The sequence below is a fragment of the Cuculus canorus genome, chromosome 3 (genome assembly GCF_017976375.1).
Source record: "Cuculus canorus isolate bCucCan1 chromosome 3, bCucCan1.pri, whole genome shotgun sequence".
NCBI classification, from domain to species: domain Eukaryota; kingdom Metazoa; phylum Chordata; class Aves; order Cuculiformes; family Cuculidae; genus Cuculus; species Cuculus canorus.
This window is the reverse complement of record NC_071403.1, coordinates 67,027,540-67,039,047: the sequence shown is the minus strand read 5'-3', so window position 1 is coordinate 67,039,047 and position 11,508 is coordinate 67,027,540. Positions and strand designations below refer to the sequence as shown.

At 52.1% G+C, this 11,508-nt stretch overlaps 1 protein-coding gene across 2 annotated transcripts in view; it reads right to left on the bottom strand.

Moving 5' to 3' along the window:
- ASXL2 (ASXL transcriptional regulator 2) overlaps positions 1-11,508 on the bottom strand; it is a 71,075-nt gene continuing 59,567 nt past the window's right edge. For both annotated transcript variants that reach the window (XM_054061753.1, XM_009563752.2), the window contains one exon: positions 1-9,706. In XM_054061753.1, the coding sequence (XP_053917728.1) occupies positions 7,328-9,706 (2,379 nt within the window). In that variant the 3' untranslated portion in view covers positions 1-7,327. The remainder of the gene's footprint in view (positions 9,707-11,508) is intronic.

The window sequence follows — 11,508 nt, the reverse complement described above, 5'->3', positions numbered from 1 at the left end:
TATGCTTTTTATTGACCATAAAAGGAAACATTGAGATAAAATACACATTTGTCCATGTGCTGAACTACTGTATTTTACATTCATTTATAAAGCAGGTAGTTTTACATGACAAAAATAGGTGAGAGGCAGAGGAACAGAATCTGCACTAAGACAGAAGCCAGAGGGCAGGCTTTGCTTGTCAAAGTGCTATTTCCTATGGGCACACGGATCCTCGTGTGACCAGATAGGAACAAGCTGGCTTCCGCTCGCCTCAGCTCCCTCGCGATGCTGGTGAGGAGCCAAGGTGGAATCTTGTACAGCAGAACGAGTAAAAGCTGGGTGACAAAGCCGCTTTGCCAAACACACGGCCAAGCCCTGCCATATCGCGACTGGCTGGGACGAGCCCCGCAGGTTTGAAATGCGCAGCAGTTACGTTCCTGATCTACAATTGCTTTTTCTGTAAAACTTCGCTACATTTCTTATTTAAATTTGACCTCGCAGGTGGACAGTGATGGGCTCTGGGCTTACAACAGCCCAGGAGATCTGCGGTAACAGAAGGAGCGCTGTTGCTCTTTGTGGGTGAATCCTTAGAACCCCTCTGGATATGGGATAAAGGAGTTGTTGCCGACTCCTTTGCCACTGAGGCTCAGGTGCCGCTGTCCCCTCGTGGCTCAGGTGGGCTGAGCATCCGCACAGACGGCACAGCCACAACCCTGTCAGCTGGGCACAGTCAAGTGGCATTCACAGCGCATTCCCCTCCAGCTCCGGAGGATCCCCACAGTCTGGCCTCTGCAAGCTCCACTCTTGGCCCAGCTTCTCCCCTATAAAATCTATAATGCAGCATCTAGGAAGTCTGAACTGAATGGTTTGAGGGACCAGCTGGGTTTCAGTTTGAAACAGAGACAGGGAGGAACAGGAGATGCAGCAGTACCAGGGGACAGGAATGCTTGTTTAAAAAGTGCAGCAGCTCAGAACACATCGCTATTGCGGGCTGTGTCCAACTCATATATCTTAAATATGAAAAGAAACACCCAAGCTGTAATTCCATCTCGGGTCTGTGGTAACTGTAGGGTGTACCATCACAGGAGACTGGGATGAAGCTGGGCTCATGCTCAGCTGTGGGCACACACACCTGCACAGCCGCGGACGGATTCCATGTGCACCCCCTGAACAGTGGTGTTTCCTATAGTGCAGACTTTACAGAGTGGAAGCCCCCTCGCCCCGGCAACGGCAGCTTTGGCCTAAGAACCAGGGGACGTGTTCTGCTTTTTCAAGGGACTCTGATAATAATTCTGACAGTAGAACAGTCTCAGCCCCTTTCCAGGTTGCGGGTTTGTTCTTTTAAAGCCTGACTTGTTAATGCCTCTTCTTTCCCCACAGTTCCCCTCCCGCTGTGTCCCAGCACCAGAGCTGCTGCAAACACCCCTGGTTTGTGTACGGGATTCCTGCAGCTGCTGGCTGGAGTAAGCGGAACAGCGTAAATCTCATTTGAGATTCACCTAAGCCAAACTGGGCATAGAAAAGGGGATGAGGGAAGTACAGGGCTGCTGCGCTGTGGGGCTGCCCCCCTTGCAGCAGGGATCCGTGTTCTCTCTACCAATGCGGAACCTCAGCCAGCAATTACCACCAGGCTGCAGCTCCCCGCGTCTCAAGCAGTAGGTGCTGTTTATTCCAATATACGGCTCCACGGAGCAGTGCCCGGAGGCAGCGGAAAATGGGACACAGCGCTGCACATCGCGGCTGAACCCTACAGCACTGCACCCTCCCGATCTGCTCCCCTTGGCTGGCAACATGTCCGATAACTGCTGCTCAAGAGGAGCATCGCTAGGATCCCGTTCCTGGTGAGAATCCCCGATAGCTGCAAAGACGCAGCATCCTTTATAGGGAGATTTTCACTCAAACTCCTACAATTTAAAGAACAAAAACCCCTGCCTTGATAGTGTTTCCTGGCAATCGTTGACTTTTGGTGCACCGCTGGAATTCCCTATATGCACTGTAAGATGTTCACACCAGAAATACAGCTATTTATTAGAATTCCAGTGGCACAGCAGAACTGAGCAGCTTCTGGTGGTGGTGTGGGTGAGCAGCACCAGTTCCAGCCCATCTCTGGCAATGCCGGGTGTGGTGCCTGTAGACACAGTCCCCCTCCACTTCTCCTCTCCCAATGGGTTATTCAGGGGGTTATGCAGCTACATGAACAGTTATTAACAGAATCACAAACAGGGCTGAAGAATGTTCTGTATCCTCTAAATCCTCTAAACTCTCCCACAATCCATTTGCTCCCAAATTGCTGGCTCTGCTCCCCTGCAGCCATGCAAGTCTCCCCTCCTCTCTCCCTCTCCTTTGCTTTTCCTTTCTTTAAACATCATCACATGCTCAAACCCAGCCAGCGCAAATACTTTTAATACATCGAAAATGTAAAATAAAGAATATATGAAATACATACAGTATATATATACATTTCAAATACTTAAAATTCTTAGGTAAAATATGATTTTTCTATATTATTTGTGTAAAAATACATTTTAAAATGGTGTCAACTTGATTTTTCTGTACATACCCTCTATTCCAATTTAAGTCCCTTTTAAAAAGGCAAAAGACAGACAAAGGTTTAGAATTTTCAAAGCTGTTTCCAGGCTGGTTGTTACAACCAGAAAAGTCCCTGGTGAACAGCACTGGGTTTCTTCTTGCTAAGAATTCCCATTTTTATTGCATTAATGGAACAAACAGCATCATTCCCACTCTCCGGCTCGCAGAGCTGTTCTCATCCTGGCTGAGAACCCCATGCTCCCAGTACCCTGTTTCGAGGCCGCCCCCCAGCCTTTGTCCGTTGCTTTTTACAGGTACTAAAATATATATTACTTAAAATATATTACTGTAAGCTCTTAAAATTGCTCTTCGCTTCTATCAAACGTATAGCATTAAAAAACATCCTAGGTAACAAAGACAGTTCTGGAGAGACCATCCCAGAGGTGCTCCAGCTGTTCCCCCCAGAGATCCTGCTGGGAGCTGCTGCAGAGGCCTGGCCCCTGGTTTGCTGCCCCCAGCAGGATCCTGGGAATGCTCTTCTCCCCAGCGCAGCAGCTCATCCCTGCTCAGCGCCTGTGCCATCACTTCCCTCCCGCAGCCATGATTTCAGCCGTGGGATTCAGGAAGCTCAGGCCAGTGACAACCCTGCCAACCCTGGCTGGGAGAGCTGAGCACCATCCACCACCTCCCGCACCTTCCGCCACCTCCTGAAGCCGGTGGAGCCACCACGGCACAGCCAGAAGCTGACGGCTGTGGTGGCTTCCAACAACTGAGCCCACGCAAAGCTCCAGAGTGAAAAACGACTTGACCGGGAATGTGCCACCTCTTCCACTATTTCTTACACCGCAGCAAAGACCCAGCTCTGCTGCCTGGTGTTAACGGCGCACCCTGCTCTTTGCTTTTGATTTAAGAAGGGACATTAAAACTGCACCTAACGTTCCCTCCCTATGCTGCCAGTCTCCAAACCTCAGCTCCCTCAGACAGTCATGCTCGCTGTTCCACTACCACAACTCGCACTGAGGTTTGCACTGGGAAGTTGAATTCCATGGATCAGGCTGTACTTCTGGCTCCTGTGCTGCAGGACCTGGATGTGGCCTAGAAGGGAAGGTTTAAATTCAAGAATCTTCTCCAACTCAAATTGCTTTTGCTGCCACAAACACTGAGAACCTTTCATCTCAAGGCTTTATGGAAGCATTTACTGTAGCGCTTAGAACCAGTCTAATGCTTCAAACAATGCCATGACACCGCTTCTATTGATAAATCCAGTGTGAAGGTGGGTTATTATCCTGCTGGAAGGAACAGCAGGAAGGCCGGCTGATGAGAAGAGTGGCAACTGCCGGCAGAGCCTCAGCAGTGAGGCAGCAGCGGGCTGAGCCACACAGGGATCGCTCCCACATGGGCTGCAGCATTTCCCCTGTCTAAAACATTTCCCTCTCTACCCAGCACTGCGGAACACACCGACTCCCGAGGTTTTATGTTGGCCTGGGCTTACAGCAATTATTATACGGAGCCCCAGTGTTTCCAGTCACTCCAAACTACATAATGCCCTCCTGCAACCCCTGGAGACCGCTCCATCGAGCTGCCCCTAGAAGCTCGCAGCGTGTGTCAAAATCAAAGACGTGCAGCTAAAAGAAGTTATTCTCTTAAAAAGAAATGGGATAAAAGTAGCCTGAGGAAAGTGCTGATCCATTAAAATAGAACTAAGGCACTGAACGGAGCTGTAAACTTCCAAGTTCCATGCAAGGTGCCTGCACTGTCCTGTACAGGGCGGGAGCCACAGAGATCGGTGTGGTTGTGTGCAGCTTGGGAAACAGCAGCTCCCTGCACTTCGGAGGTGCCTGTGGCACAGGAAACAGCCCACGCATGACAGGGGATGCTTGCAAAATCCAAAGGGAGGAACAAGCTGGAACCACAGCAAGTGATGGTTTGGAAAATGCTGCCTGGAGCAATGGAACAGCCCTGGCAAGCGGCAGCTGGCAGAAAAGCCCGTGAGCGCTACGAGCAAGCTGGCAGCTCCCAGCCTGCTGCTCCCTCCTCAGCTCCTTCTCTGTCCCAAACAGCCTCATCAGCCTCATCATTACTGGAACAGGCTGCCCAAGGAGGTGGTCGAGTCATCTTCCCTGGAGGTGTTAAGGAACGGGTTGATGAAGTGCTTAGGGACATGGTTTAAGGGAGTGTTAGGAATGGTTGGACTCGATGATCCAGTGGGTCCTTTCCAACCTGGTGATTCTATGATTCTAAAAATGCCCAGACAGAAGCCAAGGTGGGAGCCAAATGGATCCAGCTACATCAGCAAAACCTCTTATCTGAGGGAAAGATGACTTCTTCAGTCCAGTTTATAACTCCAACAACCTTTAAATGGGATTATTCCAGGGAAGCTGTCTCAGATGGGAATAAGTGCATCTCTATAAGGATCTCGCTGCTGTAACTTCTTCCATGCCCAGACAAGGCTGGAGTGAACGAGGAATGGACCAGCCCTGCCCTCTGTGCTCAGCTCCCCCAGGCACGCGGCTCTGAACCACTTTACACTGTACCCCAAGACCTAAGAAAATGGTGAAAACTCCCTGTACAGAACAGGAGATGGTGGAAACCCCTTGTACAGAACAGGAGATGGATGGAGGCAGTGATGGGATACTGCCCTGAGCCGTGCCGCTGCGCACCTCAGCCCAGGAATCCAGGTTATCCTTGTCATCGTGCCTGGGAGCAGCCAACCCACTTCTGCTGCTCTGCCCTGACAGAGGACCATGCACAGAGCAGGGCTGTTCCTGGGCTCTGATCACCGCCAGCACACAGAAATGTGATGGAAAAACTCGGGGGAACTTTGTGTAGGGTTTTTCTTTGAGATTTCAGTTATCGATTAGGAAAGTGGCCTTTATTTCTAGTACTCAAATCCTTTCCACCACTGGGTCACTGCTTCCTAAAGAGTTTGAGATGAGCAACACAAAGACCAAGATGCGGCGCAGCTTTGGCTGCCCCCTGCACACCAACCCTGCTCCAGAGGATGCCGGCCTCTGCCAGCTGGGGAGGAAACAGTTCTGCAAGGACATGACCGGGTTTGCAACTCTCTTATCAATACCAATAAATCACTGCCTGCTCCCTGGAGAAACACACGGCTTCATGGGCAGTCACTCTTGATCGCTACCAGTGGCGAGGGAGAGGGCAAGGGGGGAAGCAGGAGGACAGCTGGAAAGGAAGAAGGAAGAAAGGCTGAGGACTCAGCTCAAGCAACCGCTGTCCCACCTGCTAATATTGCTTCATCTTAAAAAGGCCTTTGGATTAAAAGTGAATTCAGTGCTTTTCCATCACAAAGATACGCAGATCTGTTCCCTGACTGGGATGCAGCATGGCCCCACCCGCCCCAACAGCGACACAACTGGATGCGATGAGCGAACCCAACATCGTTTCAGAAGAGAAAGAGCACTCGGATCCTGGCGGTGATGTGACACATCACAATCCAGACTGGTGTGTGCTTCATTAGCCAGCCCGCTGTCAGCTTTGGCTGAGAGCCAGTCTGTAACTGCTTTAATTTCAGTTAACCCCAGTGAACAAATCTGTGCACAGCAGAAGCGAGGATGAGCATCACCGTCAGGATCTCCTGATTGGGCACAGGGAGTGGAGCCGTGCCTTCCCCAGCCCCAGCACAGCCCTGGGCCTCGGCCGAGAAAACCCACACAGAGTCCAGCCTGATTTGGCATTTAGGAACACAGACACCCCAGTGGGCTAACGGCAAGGCCCAGCAGGACACTGGTTTTCTGCTTTCTACACTTAGCTAAATATAAAATCTATGGAAACCAGAGATGCCTGACTGTGGTGGAGGTTGGGATGATCATGGGAAGCTTCCTCAGGAAGAGCACGCCCAAGGACGTGCGCAGCGTGCTTCACTTGCGCCATGTGCTCTAACAGCGGGTGGGTCCATGGGATGGCACCTTCCCGCTCCTGCAAAACACCTACAGATGCAAGCGTCTGCCGAGTCCTGGCAGTTGGAAATGAGATGCAGTTCAGCACACACTTGTGATCTCTGCTATAAATGATTCCTGGCATCACCGGGAATCACGGCTACTGAGTTGCTTTAGGGAATTTCTGGGATCCTATGGTTAGTGCAGTTGCTTTTTTTCAGTATTTACCAGTGGCAAATCGAGTCATCGCCTTCCTTAAATACTGCAATCAACTCCTCGAAGAGGAGAGGACCTGCACATCAAAGCCACCGGCCAGTATTGCACAACCCAGCACGCCTCTGTTATCAGCCCGGCACAAATGAAAGGCAGCTGCCAGAACGGCTGACGCAACGCTAACGCCTTCCAGCACGGAGAAAGTCCAGCTGAAAGGGAGAGCAGCGAAGGGAGCGCTGCAGGGCTCCTACTCTGGTGCTCTGGGATCAGGGAGCACAAGCGCTTCAGTTCTTGGTTATCCAGTTCTCCTCTTTGCTTAGAGAAGACCAAAGGCCAAGGTTTGCCGGGGTTCGTTCCCCCATTGGGAGCAGAGCTCGGCAAATGCGCCGAACAGCAGGCTGGGGGCAGTGAGCGGCAGCGCCGGCCCAATGCAAACTCCTAAAAGACTGAAAAAATACTTTTAAACAAAATAATGTGAGATATTTACAGAATTCCTTAAGTGCAAACTCTTGTCACAATTCACGCAGTTGAGCTCGATTTCGACTCACTGTACAAGGTGCTCTTTCTTTAATGAAAGAAGAACGCTACTCTGTGTTCCTGATTCAGTAACGTGTCTCTTGTGCAAGGCAGTAAATTCCTGTTTCTTCCCAACGTACTTCCGAAAGCAACCCCCAAACCAAGCCATCCTCTTCCCCCCCTTCCCATGCCGGTTACCGCACGACGAGGCAGGAGACACAGAGCTTAGAGGGGCCGATGCAGTCGTCATGGCAGAAGGCACCGCAGCCCTTGCACATGATCATGGCTTTCAACCTGCAGTAGCACTTGGAGGGGGAATCCTCCATGCTGTTGTCTTCCGCAAAGGCTTGAACAGGGATGGACTGACCATGGGTGCCAGAGTTCATAGCTTGGCTGGTGGGAATGGTGGTTACAGTCACGGAGAAGGACATGACGTTCCCCATGCTGCTGGACAACTGATTGCATTCTGACAGCCCGGTCATGAGGGACCCTTGGTTCACATCCGGGGAGGTGGAGACATTTATCATGCCGCTGTAACTGGGCCCGAGGAGCTGTGCTGCAGCACTACCCGAGAGCTTTGGAGGGTGTGGAGGAGAAAGCAACGGAGGCTGCTGCTGCGCAGAGTCTGAGGACTGGACGGAAGTACTGAAAAGCTCCGGATTGCTGGGCGTTTTCCCTCTCATTGCATGTGCCATTTGCTCTTGAGCAGCTTGAATGAAACCTCGCGCTAGCGTGGTTCCATCCAACATCTGAACATTCTCCTTGTTGGCTGATGCTTGCTGGGACGTGGCTGCTTCCATCTTTACCCCCTTTTTAGTGAGAGTGCTGTAATCCGAAGAATTTATGCGATGCAATACCTGCTCCTTTTCACACTGACTGGAAGCCTGAGCTGCCAGGGGCTCCTCTTTGACGCTGACACATTCGCGTTCATCACTGATGCTCTCATCATCTGCCTCTCCTTCCTCACTGCTGTTGCCATCGCCAGGCATCTCCTCACATTCCCCGTATTCTGGTCTCACAGCATCCACAGGGCTGTTCAGGCATGTGCGACTTTCAGGGTTCAAGAAGCTTCTCCTCAAACTCTCCGAGCCACGGCCATAGGTGGAGATGTTGAGCAGATAATGACCAGACATGGCAGGCTTGGATGTCCTCCTGCCCATGAAACCTAGCATGAATCGCTGGCTGGTGGAGCTGTTTTCCAACTGGAAACCCGAGTGTGTGAGGTTCAGCTGTGAAGGCTGAAGGACTGGCAACATATCCTGCTTCTGGATCCTCTTGATGAGAGTCTGGAGGATCTGCTCCTGGGTTGTTTTGCTGAGTGTCTCGTGGCACTGCTGCCGGTCAAGACTGGGGTCCTTTCCCGAGGGGAGCGGAAAGGTCCTTGGAATGTGAGGCAGGGGCCTGTTCTGGCAAAAGATCTTCCCGAGCTGCTGTGTGGGTAAACTCGATTGTCTTTCCCCACCCTCGGCTCTGTTCCCTGTGCTGCTCACAGCACTGGGCGCTGCAGCTGCCCCTTTTTCTTCAGGAGAAGCTAACGGGACAGTCTTCACCTCGGCTTTGGTGAGAGGCTTCGGCAGGATTTGATCTAAAGGGACATTTTTGCCCTGAAGAAGCTGGGTGACCAAAGGGTTGTTAGCAGGAATGCTGGAGCTTGGCTTTGGGAAGGCTGCACAGCTCAGACCTGTGAGAGACTTGAGGCCGGGCACCCCGGATGGCGCGTTGGAGGGTGGAACGGACGGAGTGGATGTGACCTGGGCCTGGGCTTCTGAGCTGGCAGGTGTCAGTGAGGACATCGGAGGGGAAGGAGATGTGCTCGTCGGAACATCAGAGCTGGTGCCTCTGAAGGCTGCAGGGGCTCCCTTGGTTAGGTCTGCGTTGGGATCTGCTGCAGATGTCGTGGGACAGGCTGCTCCCTCCCTGGCAGCTGATGCTCCACAGGCCTGATAGGGACCTGCTGGAGCAGAAGGTGCTTCCTCTCGTTTGGCACTGCTGCCGGTGTTCATGAAGCCCGAATCCCAGTGTGCAGCCACACTGGGGAGGCTCGGGTTCAGCTGGCTGGCTTTCCCTAATGCCGATGCTGCTGGAGAGGAGGAGCTGGTGCTGGCATTGCTGGCTGGAGTTGTGGGCTGCATTACGGATGTTTGCTGTAATTGTGCTCCAGAAGGATTGTGCGGTGGTGCCCGGTCTGTGGCCTGGCTCCCCATTTGGGAATGGGGAAGAAACCTTCTCGAACCTCCCCCGCTTCCAGTTCCTGCCAGTTCCAGTGCATTCCCTCCAGTTCCAGTTCCGCTGGTGACTGCGTCACTCTTGCCTCCCCCACCACCCGGTAGGCCTCCACCACCACCCGGGCCGGGCCCTGGGACGGCTCCTCCTGCTGAGGCGGCAGCAGCAGCGGCGGCAGCAGCAGCAGCGGCCGCTGCCCTCTGAGCCTTGGCTTGCTGGGCCTTGGCCTTGATGTCCGCCAGGGTTCTGGCCCCTGTTCTTCCTGGACTGGTGAGTGAGAGCGGGAGGCGAGCCCTGGGAGAGACCTGGCCTGCAGGAAATGGCAGCTGGGAGATCCTGGAAACGGGAATCTGGAACAGAGGAGAAGAGAAGCACAGCTGAGACATGAGAAACATTTCATGGAATCATTGAGTTTGGAGAAGAACTCTAAGCTCATCCAGCCCAACTGTCAGCCCAAATGCACTGTGCCTGCTAAATCACGTTTCAAAGTGATTTCACCCTCAGACTGAAGAACTTGTCTTTACCATTCTAGACTTGGAGAAACAGCTGTAATTTTGGAGAAATCGCTTTGGAGAAATGCCTTACATCCCTCATTTGAGGAAAACAATGACAGATGTACATGATCTCGTGCTGCCTGGTGCGCCTGCTCTAGTCTATGGTCAACTAGGTGCACCCATCCAGACACTCAGCCCCTGCAGCACGTTGTACAATGCTACTCAAACATCTGCTGAGCTCCAGAAAATCTGTAAGGTTCCTCCAGAACTCCACATCTATCGCCCCTTATTCCAAGTTCCACACCTTATTCACGCATAATTTATATCCATTTAAAGGTCTGTGTCAACATTCTGCATGGTTTTGCATTGCTCCTCTCCCCCTGTGCATTAACAACAGCTGAACACAAGCCAGCAGTGGCCCAGGTGGCTAAGAAGGGCAACAGCATCCTGGCTTGGATCAGCCGCGGTGTGGCCAGCAGAAGGGAAGGAATCATTCCCCTGCACTTGGCCCTGGTGAGGCTGCACTTCGAATCCTGCGTTCAGTTCTGGGCCGGTCACTGCAAGAAAAACCTTGAGGGGCTGGAGCGCATCCAGAGAAGAGAAACAGAGCTGGGGTAGGGTCTGGAGCCCAGGGGTTCTGGGAGCAGATGAGGGCTCTAGGGCCGTTTAGTCTGGAGAAGAGAAGGCTGAGGGGAGACCTCATTGCTCTCCGCAGCTCCCAGAAAGGAGGCTGGTGCCAGACAGGAGTCGGGCTTTGCTCCCCAAGAACAAGGGACAAGATGAGAGGCAATGGCCTCAAGTTGTGCCAGGGAGGTTTAGATTGGATATTGGCAATAATTTCTTCACTGACAGAGGCTGCCCAGGGCAGTGGTGGAGTCCCCATCCCTGGAACGGGTTCAAACACTGTGTGGCCATGGCACTTGGGGACATGGTTTAGTCAGTACGGTGTGGCTGGGCTCATGGTTGGACTGGATGAGCTTAGAGGGCTTTTCCAACCTTAATGGTTCCATGATTCTATGATTCTTCTCTGCTGTGGGGCTGTAGCCAGAACACAGAGATTTGAGTCCTTTTTCCCCTAAAGCAGGTTCTCTCCTCTGCACTCCAGTTCACTCTCCCTATGTTTGCTCTCACTGTCAGGTCGGTGGCGAGAGCTGTGCACCAGTGTGAACGCCATTCTCTCTCCATTGCTAAGATTTATCGAGTATATTTGCAAGTTCCATTTGTTTTAATTTGTTGTACCTACAGCACCTCACTGCCCCCCTTTCCCTTTGACCAGCTCACCACTTCTCTCCTTCTGCAGAATGACATCTTCTGCCTTATAGGGGGAACAATCTTCCATTGCCCTTAAATTCCCCCTATTATTAAATTAATCCCTGTGTTCATGACACTGGAAGGTTGGCCATGCTTCCAGGATGCTGTTTCAAACTTCTCTTGTTATGACTTTCCCCAATTTTGTGTCACTAACAAATTTTGTTCATGTCACTCCCATTCAGGCTACACTTACAAAACACAGCATGCGTCATTTTTTTCTTGTGGGGGTGGGGAGGCCGTGGCCCAGGTTGCCCAGAGATGTGGTGGCTGCCCCATCCCTGGAGGTGTTGAAGGCCAGACTGGATGGGGCTTTGAGCAACCTGATCCAGTGGAAGGTGTCCCTGCCA